We start from the raw sequence: 14,896 nt of genomic DNA, 5'->3' as shown, positions 1-14,896 counted from the left end.
AAAACAGTGGTGCTCGAAATTACCGCATTGTGGTTGTGTCACGTAGATAGCGCCACCATTCGCCCGGAGGCCGACGTTTTATGGAACTATATAATAGGATTTTTTCATATTATAATATGTTTGTCATTTGTATTGCTTAATAAATACATATAACATGTAATTTCATTTTCATACATGGCTATAGATAATAAATTATTTTTAAAACAACAATATTCGTATTTGTAGTCTAATAAAACGTATTTATCCTAATTCGGAATTCCTAACCCACAAAGACGTTTTTGATCAACTGATGACAATCCTTGTATACCAATAACCTTATATACAATCTTTATTACACAAGAAAAAAATTGTCCTTAACCAGCAACCCTCCCCCCCCCCGTCCTATAACGAATTTTAGGCATCAGGTGAGTTTTTAAAATTGAGTTTATGATATCGCCGCCCCGGTAAAACAATAACACAACTGCAAAATTTGGTAAAATGGATTAAATACTTCAATGTGTTTAGATATAGCGAACAAAAAAATGTAGCCCTATTAGTGGACTTATATTGTGAAAATTTCCCAAGCCCCAATTTCATAATTAATTATGCATTCATGAATTATTAACATTTTAGGGAAAATAATTTGGTTTTTTGGTTCTCCTGTAAAATTTCAATTATTGCAGCTGTGTCATTGTTCTACCGGGGCGGCGATATATTATACTATAGTTATTCTGAAGAATACTTGTACGAACATTTATTTGTAAAAAAATCAGTTTCCAAAAAACCCTAAGTGAAACTAGACATTTCTACAAGATTAAGCTTATCGTATGGTAACTAAAAGGGCCTTAGAAAGTAGGGTTTGTTAAAACGGAGGACCGGAGAGCTATTTTGGGGAAAATTAAATGAGTAAGGAGTATCCCTGACTTAATAAACGGAGGCCGGAGCCTTTTTGAATAGTAGGTAAATATTATCCATTTGAGTGTACACACTTTATCACGCCTTTACATAACAATTAATACATATTAATACGCACATTTTTTCCCAATTATTTTAATTTCTAACGGCCCAGAAAATTAAGCAGCGCTTGTGTAAGGAGGATATTTATTACTCTAATTCAAACCCAACCTTACCTACGCGTAAATCCTAGAAACGATGCAGATATCGTGTTCCTAGGGATGATATTTGCTGATTTGCATCACCAGTACTTATTTATATTTTGTGTCTACATAATATACCGCGGCATATATAATTTAAAAATACTGTTGTTTTTTTAGATTTTAACTGGTGTATTTGCCTTAGTTGGATGGACATAACAGTAAATAACAGTTGACTAACTAATAACAGTTGTTACTTAAACGTAATACAGTTTATTATCAGACTCAGATAAGACAAAACGCTATACGTTATCAGCGGTTTGATTGGATTTTGTTCAGATTTTTTATTTGTCTTAAATTTATTTTAGTTTTTAACCCATAACACTTGACACACGGTATACAGATGTCCTCTTAGTTGGTCGCTTTGTAGTAGGATTACCCAAAGATGTTATAATTCCCAAAAATTGTGCTTGTACATATTGAAAATGGCAATGTAGTTGTCTATATACGCGTATGGAGTGTTTTTTTTTACTTTTGTACTGGCTAACTCTAGTTATGTCATATTTTAGTTGTAAGTATCTCATCAAGAATGGAATCAGCGCCATTTATATAGGAATATTTTTACACCATAATGAAGAATGTCACATCTTGTATTAAAATATTGCCACAATAGTAATGTGCTACACTTGTGTGTTACACGTAATCCGCAGAAGCCAGAATATATAAAAAAAACGTTAACCTTAGTTTAATTAAAGAGGAGTAATTTATCTTGAGAATGATATCTGTTAAATTCGCATAATTAAATAAGTAATATGATATTAAACATACAAATTTTAACTTTATGTGTTTTATTTAACTTGTTATCATTTTTAATAATATACAATAACCATACTCAAGTGGAATTTTATTGCAATAAACGATTTTCTTATTAATTATTATACTCTATCATTGTACTTTTTACAGACCAAAAACAATGCATTTTACTGTAAGGACTTCTTAAATAATTTTTAGCACTCAAATATAAATGAATTAAACGTTGGAAAATAAAATTTAATTTTTTATAAGTTGTTACAATACTAATCTAAAATTAAAACGGCTATAATTTTGATCGAGTTTCAAATCGAGTAGATATGTATAAGGAATATCTATTTTGTGTGCCCTTAAACGACACGGGAGGGGGGGAGAGTTTTTTTGTGTGTTTTAGATGTAATTTTAATAGTTTAAAATTAGTCAGTAACTCGTTCGTAACCATAACTATAGTCTGTAATAATTTATTTATTTACCATTCATACATCGTCTAACAACGGTATAGCGAAGTTTTCTAGTATTCTAACGTTAACAATACAGCTTGTCTTTGTGGAAAATATTTCGACTTCACGTGAGTTAAATCAAAGCGTTTTCACAAAGAACATTTTGGTGGAAGTTACAGGAAACAGACAGAGAAAAATGGAACAGAACGGAACTATGGACCGCGTTACGCCTATCGAACAGTCCATCGACCACTCAAATGAGGTATTTATAACAATGTAATTGTATTTTTAATGGTCAAACGGTTATAAATATAAGAATGGCGTTACGTAATTCGCTTGTAGAAAGTTGAATACAATATTATAAATCTAACCTTATTTTTTTTAAAATATAGTTCATGTTTACACCGCCACAAATCGGACCGAAAACCGATGAACAATCTGACGTTGAAACGAATGTAGAAGGCGAGTCAACTAACAATAACAAACCACCACTAGCACGAGATGACAACCCTACGCATGATAACACAATGATCTTGTATACTGCTGAGGATAGAGTAACCTCATTCCTGTTAAGCATTCTAAATGACAAACGGTTTATCTATACCCATCATGTTTATAAATACATCAACGAACGGCTATCGGGGGCCAAGAAAAATGAAAATACAAAAATGACCGCAGTAAGTAGTCGTATGATGTAACATGAGTTTATTTTTGTTTTCGAACTCTCGAAGCGATTAAGTTGGCTCAAATCATAACGAAAATGTGTTATATATGCTTGAGTGTGTGATTTGTAAATCTCATATATCATGATAATTTTGTATTCATTTAAATTTGTTTTTATTCAGTATGTATATACAGATAGTATATACAGATAATATATACTATGTCTGTACGATTAGTTTAAAATTATAGGCATTTTATATTATACTTCATGTTATCAGAGATGTGATTGTTAGCATAAAATCCACGTGATAGATTGCTAATCATAGTTCACAAACATAATTTATAAATAAACTATACTTTTTTTTTGGTCAAATGTGTAAAATTATTATAAATTAAATAGAATATGTATTTACTTTTGATATGCTTATTAGGATTTGACCCAGACGACTTCTATGTCTGTTTCGGATTTATCCAGGACCTATCCCCTGTCGGGCCACACTGACTAATAATTCTCCTCAGGGACCCAAAACCCGATCACGCGTCCGGTCGTTGTGGAGTCGGGCAAAGAGAACAGTGGGCCGCCAGCTAGACGGAGTTTGTGAAAGCCTGTTTTTGTGCTGGATTTTTATAAAAGGTAATTATTATGAACAATCTTATGAAATTGGTGTTAAATGAGTGTCTTGGACCAGAGTGTCACAAATGAAAGTACAATTGGTTATTTCCAGATCGGAGCAAATTAGATGATTAATTTAAACCCTGTCGAGGGCCTTCTCCATATCCAAGAATATGGCAGCTGTGCGGTTCTTATTGTTCATGTTGTTGACAAGTTCGTCAACCAGTGTGACGAGCTGTGAGGTCGTCGAGTGGCCTTGTCACTTTTTTTTGTTTAAAACTTGTAGATCACTTTTAGTTATAAAGGGTGTTCCAATAAGAGCGGGTCGATGTTGAAATGGAATAAAACAAGCCGCGTGTGAGTTATTAACGAAATTCTTGATTTATTTGAATGGCCCGTATATGCCATTTTTTATAAAATATGACATCCGAGAAGTCGAATTTTCAATGACCTGCTGCATAGATCTGGCTGAATTCGAGCGGTGGCTTGGGTGGGGTCGACTGCGACATAGACCTGCAACTCCGGAAAACGTCTAGCTGGGTCATGTGGCCACGGTCTTGGTGGCCAATTCACGTCACCGCGAGAGATAACCATATACGCGTTTATGCCCGTTCAAACTGTCTGTGCAGAAGGTCCATCGTGGCCTCTGCTCGCTGGAACCACACGTAGTCCACGTCCGTACAGTTCAATTCGGGCTAAAAGAAATTGTTTATCATTGGTTACGACACTAGGTTAGACTAGACGCCGGTCTTATCCTAGTGTCGTAACCAATGATAACCAATTTTTTTTATGAACCACATGGACGTGGGCGACATGTGGTTCCTGCAGTACGGCGCTACGATGAACATTCTGCATAACCGGTTTGAAGGTATCTTTATCTCTCGCCGAGGTCACGTGAATTGGCCACCGAGATGGTGCGATTTGACCGAGCTGATGTTTTCTGGAGTTGGCAAGTCTATGCCGCAATCGACCGATACCCGCAAAGTCAACACGACCCAAGTCATCGCTCAAATTCAGCCGGATCTATGCGGCAGAGTCATTGAAAATTCGACCTCTCGGAACCGTGCCACCGTGCGAAGCCGCGGCGGAAATATGACATTGTTGAAAAACAATGTCATATTTCATAAAAAAAATGGCATATACGGGTCATATTCAAATAAATCAAGAATTTCGTTAATACCTCACACACAGCAGCGTGTTTTATTCCATTTCAACATCGACCTGCTCTTATTGGAAAACCCTTGACAACTATTTTAGACTGATTGAAATATTTTTAGAGTCCTAACGCATAATATATGTAGAGTAACATAACCAAAAAAAAAATTAAAAATTAAAAAAAAAAAAAAAAATTAAAAAAAAATTAAAAAAAAAAATAAAAAAAAAAAAATTAAAAAAAAAATTAAAAAAAAATATAAGAAAAAAAAGTAGTATAGTGAATTATTAATAATTAAAAACAAACCACACAAGGGTCCAGAATTAACTCCTGTCAAACCATGGAATAACTTATAAACGTGCTTTTAACGGAATTGAAAGCAAAAATTTGGATTAAAAAAAATGTTTAGTTAATTTAAACTAGTAATAATTATTGTCAATCAATAATTATCACCCCCACCCGTCCCTACCAAGTCAAGTACTGCGTGGATTAGGTCTGTGTACGATGATGCCACTATATACAATTCGAAACATCATCGTACACGGAGATACCACGTCAAAAAAAAAACGAGCCAAGTACTCTACCTCACAGGTGGTTTGGAAACGAGTATGAATACCCTGATTGTAGGCATATTATATTATGTTGTGCTCAAGCTGACTACATATTTTCAAGTTAAACGTATAATGATTTTCAAGAAGACCGCGTTTTGAAAGATAATTATTGAAAAATATAATTATTAGTTCATAATGATACACTGTTTATTGCGTTTAAAAACATATAATATTGATACGACGGACGCCGCTTAACTTCAGCTGCCGAACGTCACCTGGAGTAAGCACTACGCCAAACTATTCGCCCCTCACGGCTCTCCACCCCCCCCAAAAAAAAAATTACACACTTAATTCCTAACCACAAAACTGTGTTTTAATTATAACATTACCGACGTCGAAAATGGCGCTGTACACTTTCAACACCGCTGCGTAACTCTGTTGGTATATTTTCCAAGCTCGGCTCATTCCATAGACGGCCTTTGCAGCCGTGCCCACCGACATGGGTTCCACTGTAGCCGCGGTTAAGCTTCCCAAGTACACAAGTGCGTCGGCGTGAACGATTTGCCTGTCCAAGTCGTCCACGTCTGAATTGAGGGAAAAGCGAAACAGCTTGTGCTTGACCATGGACAGCCAACTACCAATGTCGACCGCACACCGCTCTTCCAGTTGGCGACAACAGGAAAACGCTGCATCTCGACTCGGCGAATAATTCGGAGTTTCCAACAGCAAATACTGTAAGTAAAGGGGAATAGAACACTTGAGGCCGTGAAAAACACATAAATAAGCTGCAGTAAAAAACGTACCCACGTACATGTAGCCAAGTCTGACTTTAGATTGTCGCGATACCTTGGTAATGCGTTGTTAAACGCAAAGCAACTCTCAGAAAGCTTACGCTTGAAAAAATGCACGGCATTTTGATGGTATGGTATAATTTTTCTCTCGCATTTAAGTTTTTTTTTTTTTAAAAAAATTATAATGTTGAATATTATTTAAATGAAAATGTTTTGTACTGTGAAATTATATATTCCTCGTGTTAATCAAATAATATTAAACATCTTAAAAGGTGCAAAAAACGGGTATTGCTAAACCAAAAAAATATATTTTAATTTTTTTCAACCGCCATTTGATAGGTTATCCTTCATTCTTTTTTAAAAAGGGAGTTTGTTATTATTTTTATATCAAACATTACAGTTTTAATATTATTTTTCAAGAAAATATTTATTAAACACATTTGAAGCTTCACATATTATCGTTCATAACTTTTATCTTTAAAAACTCTTGTTATAAATTTCCTTTTATATTATCAAATTACAATTATCTGGTCATTTTATTTTCACGCCTTACACTTTTAATCCACTTCCTTTGTGTAATGTTATTAATTAAAAATATCAACATGTATAAAATATATTGTGTTTTCATAACACATTGAGTTGGTTTTCTGAGATTAAACTATACCTATTAAATTGTTTCATGTAAAAAAGAATTACCCACCTTTACGGTTGAAATAAAACAACTGCAGTTTGCGATATGCAGGTCATCTGGTTTTGTGGCCAAAAGTAGTTGAGCGCCGGACAGATCTCCCTTGCATCACCATGACTTCTAGATGTTTTCTATGACGGCTCGTCATCAATTTGCGAAGACATGGGCCGAAGACAAAAGTGTTTCCAAAATAAACCAAATCCTGTATAGACTAATAGACAAATAGACATATTCATGATCCAACGTTTTTCCTTCAAGGGAAAACTAACGAGGTTTTTTATACTTGTTAATAATCAGTTTTAATATGTGTATATATTTCTCATGCTAACAGGTTTTAAAGTTTTAGATTATGTTAAAATAAGGAACATACTTCTGTTTCTATGAATTATGATTTAAAAAACGATTGTGTCTGTATTACAAATTCCAGATTAGCCTCTTCCCCTTCTCACTTTACATCATTTTTTAAACAGCGGCTGAAAATTGCCTATATAAATTCCCTATGGCTACTTTTCACATCATCAACCCTGGCGCATGAAAAAATCATTCGAACTTTGGTATTGCGCTTGGATGTGTAAAGTGCATTTTTTATCATTTTACCGAAACAACGTTTGAAAGTTCATAAATGTCATTCCGTACATTCGAATAACTTGACATGACCTTTAATAAATGTGATATCTAATTAATAATACGGTTGTTGATGTACTGTTAAGTTTATGGTGGACAATAAATTTGCACATCGAAGAACTACCCAATAATCCTTACGAACTTAACTATATTTTGTTGATCATTTAAGGAAATTATCGTCCTTCCTTGGCCTCTCTTTTAAGGCCACAAACATAAAGTTTTAAAAAAACCACGACGTCACTGATTAATTGTTTTATATATATATATATAGACATAGACTATAAAATAAAGTCTGGCGTTTCAAGATAGAAGGAAAACTATATTGGAAAATTGAATTTTTTTTTTTTTTGGAACGCCAGACCTAATATACAGTAAAGATATTTCTTATATGCCTAATAAAATTTAAAAGATTATGTTTTGATTAATGTGTAATTAATTCGTATAGATTCGCTACTTCTATTTCTATTTCAATTTATTAATTATTACTCGTTTTAAAATTGTTGTTTTATTCTATTACTCTGAACTGGAAATTATGACCAGTTATTACTATTGAAATACTTCTTTATTTTTACTACTATATATTTGTAGAGCAGTTAATAATGAAGTAAATAACTGTCCTGGACAAAGACAGGCTCAGAATACAATTAATTTAATTAATTTTGAGGATCATATATGATATACCCGTGCTAATATTTATACAGTTTTCTCAATTTAAAAGTTAACACAATAATTACTTATTACTAAATAAAACATTAAAAATAATAAAAAATTCGCAAAAAAGAATAATTAACAATTTTGTCATTTACCGTCCGAATATAAAATAATAAATATCAGCTTCCAGGCTGGAATGGTGGCGCCGCCTGTACTACGAAGCTGAACTACCCAAAATGCCTGAAGCATTATCATCCTAATTTTCACCGATAATAAGTTGAGTCACAGAATAGGGTTGAGTGGCGTCACCTTATCCTACATTGTACGTAAATCTGACGATGTGGCGCCACCGGTGCAGATTATTAGTAGTACTCCGTATAATATTTTTCTAACCTAAAATAATAAACAAACGCTGGCTGATAACCTAAAAAATATGATAAGAAAGAGTGCCAAATAGTTGAAATAGACCTTCTCTATGTCAAGTCAGCTTGATTTCTGAGATCTGATTTGATTTTTGTGGCGATTAGTATTTATTACTTTTAAATTTAATATTAACCCCCACATAAAATGTCTGTGTCTGTTGAAATTGAAGAATCTGAATTATTGAATGTAAAAACTTCCTGGCTAAATAAATCCAGTCGTAAAGATTTGAGTAAAGCAATTACTGAACCAGTGTAAGTACATTATACCTGTGTTATTAGTTTTTACCACTCTAAACGTGTTCGAACTGAGCACTATTTAATACATATCATTTTAATTGAAAAAAACATTACCCATGTTAATGATAGAAGTTCTAATATTATATCAATTTTAATTAGACTTAATAAATAATAACAATTAACCTAAAACAATTAAAATGATTCAAGATAAATTGAAGTAACTGTTATCTATGGGTATCCTGACTAAAATCTATAATATGGTCAGTATCATCAGGTCCATGTTAAAAATAAAATTGTTGTTACTTTGTAGTTAATTATGGGCTATTTTTATTTCCTGAATATTTGTATGTAGTATATAAACAGTAAGATAAGAATATAGTAGAAGCAAAATGTAATTTGTACGTTTTTTTTTAAGATTACCCGTTAAAGGAGAAACCAACATTCTTGTGACTTCAGCCCTTCCATATGTAAACAATGTTCCTCATCTCGGTAATATAATCGGTTGTGTATTATCTGCTGATGTATTTGCAAGGTGAAGTAAAATTAAATTGCTTATCATACTTCGTTGTATTAATGTTCCTTGTTTTTCTATCAGATACTGTCGGCTGCGTGGTTGGAATACCTTGTACATTAGTGGTACCGATGAATATGGTACTGCAACTGAAACCAAAGCTTTAGAAGAAGGTTTGACACCCCAGCAGATTTGTGATAAGTATTTTGAAATTCATAATGAGATTTATAAATGGTTCAACATTGGTTTCGATCATTTTGGTAGGACTACATCACCTAAACAAACTGAGTAAGGAAACATAATGAAGTTTATTTGTGCTTTATTAAACAATAATAGTATTAAACAATTATTTTTATAGGGTCGTTCAAGAGATATTTATGCAAGTATATAATAACGGTTATACTACAACTGCTTCTATGGAACAATTATTATGCGAAAATTGTGATCGGTTAGTTAAGTCACAAAAATAATTTGTATAATATACAATATAATATAATATATTATATTGTATTACCTATATATTTAATTACGTAATTCTCATAATTATTGAAAATATGTTTTAGATTTTTAGCTGATAGATTTGTCGAAGGAACTTGTCCCAGGTGTAGTTATGAGGATGCTCGAGGTGACCAGTGTGATGGCTGTGGTCATTTAATCAATGCAACCGAATTATTAAATTCTAGGTGCAAAGTATGTCAAAAAACACCCGTTGTTCGCCATTCTCAGCAACTTTTTTTAAATTTGCCTAAAGTAGAACAAAAGTTAAACGAATGGGTGGACAAAAACAGTGACGAATGGTCATATAACGCAAAAGTGATAACCAAGTCTTGGATGAAAGATGGGTTGAAAGAACGATGTATTACTAGGGATTTAAAATGGGGCATTCCTGTGCCTCTTGATGAGTTCAAATCAAAAGTAAGTCTAAAAGGTATTTGGAAACATATCAAATGATATTATTGTCTATAAGAGTAGACTTATTTAGATGTTGTGCTTACAGGTATTTTACGTTTGGTTTGACGCGCCAATTGGTTATATGAGTATGAGTGCCACGTATACGCCAGAATGGCGTAAATGGTGGCAACCGGAAAAAGATACCAAAATAACATATTATGAATTCATGGCTAAGGATAATGTACCATTCCATTCTGTTATGTTTCCAGCATCACTTATGGCCAGTGAACAAAATTATACTATGGTAAATCACATTATGGCTACAGGTATGATTTAACGTATTTTTAAAAAAAAATAACTACATATACTTAAGTTGTTTTTTATTTAAGTTTTCGTTTTACAGAGTACTTAAATTATGAAGATGGTAAATTTTCAAAATCTCGTGGTATAGGAGTATTTGGCAATGACGCTCGAGATACAGGACTTACTGCAGATGTTTTTAGATTCTATTTACTATTTGTAAGGCCCGAGTCTCAAGACAGTTCATTCAGTTGGGCTGATTTAGCCACTAAAAATAATTCTGAGTTATTGAATAACTTGGGTAATTTTTGTAATAGGTGAGATAATACCATACTTATTATAATTCTATTTTATTTTTACACCTCGATGGTCTAGACCATTGATACATGTTCTATATTAACGTCTCTCTAATTTGGTTTTGTTGAAGAGCTTTATCATTCTTAGAAAAGTTTTTTGATGGCATCATTCCTGAAATGCAATTGGAAAAAGATGAGCTAACATTATTAGCTTTAGTCACCCATGATCTACAAGAATATATCGGTGTATTAGACAAAGCTAAGCTTAGAGATGGGTTACGCCTCATACTTTCAATTTCTCGTCACGGAAACCAATATATGCAATTTCAAAAACCATGGGTACTTGTAAAAGGATCTACAGAAGAAAAGTATATGCAAAAATATATAAAATGTCATTAATAAGCCATTTATACAACTTAAATATTAACTAACACACATTTTTGTACTTGGTATGTTAAGGAGTAGAGCTGGAACAGTTATTGGTTTAAGCTGTAACTTGGTTTGTTTAATAGCAGTATTGTTGCAACCTTATATGCCTCAAACTGTGAATATTATTGGTCAGCAACTTAATGTCAATATTTCGACATTTTTGCTGAATAACTTTGTGTCAATCCTTTTGCAACCTGGACATAAAATTGGAAAAGTATACTGAAATAAATAATATTGATTAAAGATATTAACTAATGAATATTATGTATTGTTAATTTAGCCATCTCCACTTTTCGAAAAAATTGAACAGGCTGTTGTAAATCAATTAAAAAGTCGTTTCGCAGGAAAACAAAAAACCCCAGAAAAAGAAACCATATTTGCTCCTGGATTAGATGTTAAATTACTGACAAGTATAGAAAAAATGGAAGAAGCTATATCTAAACAAGTATGTATTGAAATTTGAAATTGTAATAGATTTTTGAACTTTAGTAAATAATCTCATTGTGTTATAATTAATTAACTTAAGTTTGTATAATAAAATTAATTTTTACAATTTTTATTTCCTTTTAAACTTTGATATTAGGGTGATTTGGTAAGATCTTTAAAACAAAATGGAACACAAAAAAGTGAATTAGAACCATATATCAAAGGTCTACTAGAAATGAAAAAAAGCTTTGAACAAATGAAGTTAGCAACTAGCTGTACTGAAACTGCAGAAGAATTAGAGGAAAAAATTGCTCTACAAGTAAATAATGATTATACATAAATATTGACTTAATCGTTAATATAAACTAATTTTACAGGGTACCAAAGTACGGGAACTGAAGGCATCAAAAGTTGAAAAAAGTGTATTGCAGCCAGAAATTGATTTGTTATTACAACTTAAAGCTAAGCTATCAAATAAAAAAGGAGTTCCAGCTGACAGTCAACAAAATAAAAATAAAAGCAAAGGAAAAAAATAGTACATAACTTATGCTCGTAACTTATAACTTGATCATTGTTTCAAATAAATTACTTTATTATTTTGAATATTACAGCTCTGTATTGTCATGATCATAAGTTTTTACAAAATCTATTATATTGAAAAAAACCCTAAATACTTGTAATTATTAAATCATTTTTTAAAAAAAAGTTAAGGTGAACGGAAAGCGCTCTTAGGAGTGAAAGCTAGGACAATATTTCAAAAAACTTGATCTAGTAGCTATTTTTTATGCAATATGCCGACAAATTTTAAGGTGAAAAAATATTAAGTTATAATACTTTTAAAGTTATTTTTCTCCAAGTTATAGTGTAAGTTCAATGAAAAATCAATTTCTACAGAAGTAATTTTCTGTTGTATCAATTGGATGAATTCCATTTTTTTTTTTTTTATGTGAAGTTTACAATTTTTCTTTGAGGCTGAAAAGTCGATTTTTTATTTAGTAATTAGAAAATGAGCTAGATTTATTAGAAGACAACTATTAAAAAATAAAAATATAAATGCTTATAAACATTTTTTAGAAAACAAAAATAAAATTGTTAAAATCGGTTCGGAGGATACTTCAGAAAGTGACTTCGCGATTTGATCTTTACTTATAAAACATTTGACTCTTTCCGTCCTTTAATAATAGTGATTTATTAAACACAAGTTTGAAATAATTAATAAATTTAATTAAGGACATTTTTTTGAAGCTTATATTGGCATTTATCTGTTCTGACTTTTGTCGTTTCGAGCTAAAATGTGTAACTGTAACGCATGATGATTTTTAGACAGCTAAATTAACGACTCGATGTTTTTATTTTAAGCTCAAAATGAAACACTGGGAAAATAGTTATATTTATATTAAAATATTTATTAATTACTATTCAACCCTCTAGTGCCCCTCTATCGCTATTTTTAGTAGATAAATTTTCGACACAATAAGGTAAGGAAAATAATAATTTTTCCATGACAAGATTCGTGTTAACACCGAGGCACGACGGCCAATGGAATTTTCAACAGCTCGATTGCCTAGAGATTAATTAATTAATAGTACCTATGGGGTGTGGATTATGCCAGCAGCATAGGTAGTTGATAAATTCCTAAAATAATGTCACAGGTGGTTAGTGTCCAGTGGTTTATTGGTTAGTGTGTTATTTATAGTTAATATAGGAATATTTCGAAAATATCATTTATAAATTCTATAGTAAAGTTAATAGGTACTAGAATATGATTTAGTGGAGGGCTAGACGATGCATTATCACCGGATGCGGCGCGATCCGGCGACACCGCACGCGGCAAATAAAATTAACCGTTGTTGTAGGTTTGTTATTTTATTTTGGTCCACACAACACGTTTTTGCCGCATGCGATGAGTTTCCATTGCATCGTCTGGCCCGCCCCACTCAGTATTATTTCTGTATAAACTATAAATGTAGTTAACTTATAAGTCAATAGTAAAATTATACTTATAATTATTACTGGTTAATTGTTCCAACTGTTTTAATTAGGCTAATTTTAATTGTAGGCCCATTATAGAAACTAACAATTATATACAATTACAACAACAGATTTTTTAGTTCATATTAACATTTTTAATTATATTATTTTTTAGTGAGCAGTTGTATCAATACATGTACATTTTCCCCCTTCATTTTACATTTATATTTTTCATATACGTCCTATACGCACTCATACCAGGCTATGTTGAAGTTTTAACATCCGTAATTACAAAAAGAAACAGTCCATAAAAGAACCTATGAAATTTGGAACACAGATACAAATACTTACCGCCTTATAAATCTATAATTTAGTCGTTTCTGCTGGATGGTCGTAGGAATTTCGACGAAGTCAACTTATTTTTATAGGTTAATTAATAATAACTTGTGTTAGCTTTAACGTATACAATTTTCTCTATAAATTATGTTTATTTCGTAAGAAAAACTATAACGAAACATATACGATAACTTTTGTCCTCTTTCTTATTGAGAGATGGATGCTTTTGGTTTGTTTTATTCTTTTTAGGTATGAGACTTCAATTTTATTAATTAAGTTTTCCTGATTAATTAGTCAACTAATCTACAGAGCAGTATTATACAAATTAGTGAGTAAACATTTATAACAAAACAAGCGTTGCCCGGAATTTAGTTTGCGAGGGTTGAGTAAAATAATTACAAATACGATTAAAAAAACTCAGTACTCCAGGTTTTTTTATTGTAGAGCTTTAGACCTATGTTTAATAGCGTCCCTAGAATCGGCCTATTCCTTTTATCATCACCTACCATTAGGTTAGTAACGAAAGATATTTCGTTTTTAAAGTACAAAATTCGTGTTTGAGCCTTGAGGCCGCCCTTAGAGGTGGATTTTTCGAAAAGTACTATGCCAGTTATCTTCGTGGGGGTGTACTTAACAACTTCCCAAAGTTTCATGGCGATCGGATGAATGGTGTACTAATGCATAAAGGACAAACCGACGAACATACATTCATGTTTATATATATAAAGATAGATAAATAACAGCCGTCGACAACAATAAAATAATAACATTTTCTAACGGAGCTCAGAAGGAAAAAAATAAGTATACATAGCATTTTCAACATATATTGTTTCGCTCACTCTCCAGCCCGTACTTAAGCTTGATTAAGCTCCTTACCTTCTGATAGCCTTCATGAGGCAGAACATAAGTTTTGTGTTGTGTACACGTTCAACGTTGCATTTTACATAATCAAAAATATTAAAATATTTAACAATCAAAATACAGTAAAACACTCGTTCAACTAAAATACTTTTTTCTTAA

At 32.1% G+C, this 14,896-nt stretch overlaps 3 protein-coding genes across 3 annotated transcripts; 2 read left to right on the top strand and 1 right to left on the bottom strand.

Annotated features, from left to right (window-relative positions):
• The first annotated feature begins 2,486 nt into the window (after nucleotides 1-2,486).
• On the top strand, nucleotides 2,487-3,134 carry LOC126836082 (uncharacterized). Its single transcript, XM_050569100.1, has 2 exons — nucleotides 2,487-2,585; nucleotides 2,716-3,134. Exons 1-2 carry the CDS (start codon nucleotides 2,520-2,522, stop codon nucleotides 3,019-3,021), a joined length of 372 nt encoding a protein of 123 aa, XP_050425057.1. The 5' UTR covers nucleotides 2,487-2,519; the 3' UTR covers nucleotides 3,022-3,134.
• A 2,523-nt stretch (nucleotides 3,135-5,657) lies between these two features.
• On the bottom strand, nucleotides 5,658-7,374 carry LOC126835861 (uncharacterized). The gene is made up of 3 exons (XM_050568706.1): nucleotides 7,333-7,374; nucleotides 6,107-6,241; nucleotides 5,658-6,035 (listed from the first exon to the last, which is right to left on the bottom strand). The coding sequence occupies exons 1-3, from the start codon at nucleotides 7,372-7,374 to the stop codon at nucleotides 5,658-5,660; spliced, it is 555 nt and encodes a 184-aa protein (XP_050424663.1).
• Nucleotides 7,375-8,487: 1,113 nt separating this feature from the next.
• Nucleotides 8,488-12,172, top strand: LOC126835274 (methionine--tRNA ligase, cytoplasmic). The gene is made up of 12 exons (XM_050567749.1): nucleotides 8,488-8,731; nucleotides 9,132-9,248; nucleotides 9,312-9,515; nucleotides 9,586-9,675; nucleotides 9,791-10,142; nucleotides 10,225-10,444; nucleotides 10,522-10,735; nucleotides 10,846-11,082; nucleotides 11,174-11,357; nucleotides 11,424-11,588; nucleotides 11,727-11,888; nucleotides 11,947-12,172. The coding sequence occupies exons 1-12, from the start codon at nucleotides 8,625-8,627 to the stop codon at nucleotides 12,103-12,105; spliced, it is 2,211 nt and encodes a 736-aa protein (XP_050423706.1). The 5' UTR covers nucleotides 8,488-8,624; the 3' UTR covers nucleotides 12,106-12,172.
• The last annotated feature ends 2,724 nt before the right edge of the window (nucleotides 12,173-14,896 follow it).

This window comes from Adelges cooleyi, unplaced genomic scaffold (genome assembly GCF_023614345.1).
Source record: "Adelges cooleyi isolate 19-005CV unplaced genomic scaffold, UGA_ACOO_1.1 ACOO_flye_CR_arks_rails_tigmint_CR_PRNA_23, whole genome shotgun sequence".
Classification (NCBI taxonomy): Eukaryota; Metazoa; Arthropoda; class Insecta; order Hemiptera; family Adelgidae; genus Adelges; species Adelges cooleyi.
Note: the sequence above shows the minus strand (reverse complement) of the source record. Positions and strands in the feature narration are given on the sequence as shown.

Coding starts and splice junctions, on each gene's coding strand:
- LOC126836082 (XM_050569100.1), top strand. CDS start 2,520: ATGGAACAGAACGGAACTATGGACCGCGTTACGCCTATCGAACAGTCC. Junction 2,586..2,715: donor CCATCGACCACTCAAATGAG/GTATTTATAACA, acceptor TTTAAAATATAG/TTCATGTTTACACCGCCACA.
- LOC126835861 (XM_050568706.1), bottom strand. CDS start 7,374: ATGATAAAAAATGCACTTTACACATCCAAGCGCAATACCAAA. Junction 6,242..7,332: donor CATCCAAGCGCAATACCAAA/GTTCGAATGATT, acceptor CTTAAATGCGAG/AGAAAAATTATACCATACCA. Junction 6,036..6,106: donor ACTTGGCTACATGTACGTGG/GTACGTTTTTTA, acceptor CTTTACTTACAG/TATTTGCTGTTGGAAACTCC.
- LOC126835274 (XM_050567749.1), top strand. CDS start 8,625: ATGTCTGTGTCTGTTGAAATTGAAGAATCTGAATTATTGAATGTAAAA. Junction 10,143..10,224: donor TTGATGAGTTCAAATCAAAA/GTAAGTCTAAAA, acceptor TTGTGCTTACAG/GTATTTTACGTTTGGTTTGA. Junction 10,445..10,521: donor AAATCACATTATGGCTACAG/GTATGATTTAAC, acceptor TTCGTTTTACAG/AGTACTTAAATTATGAAGAT.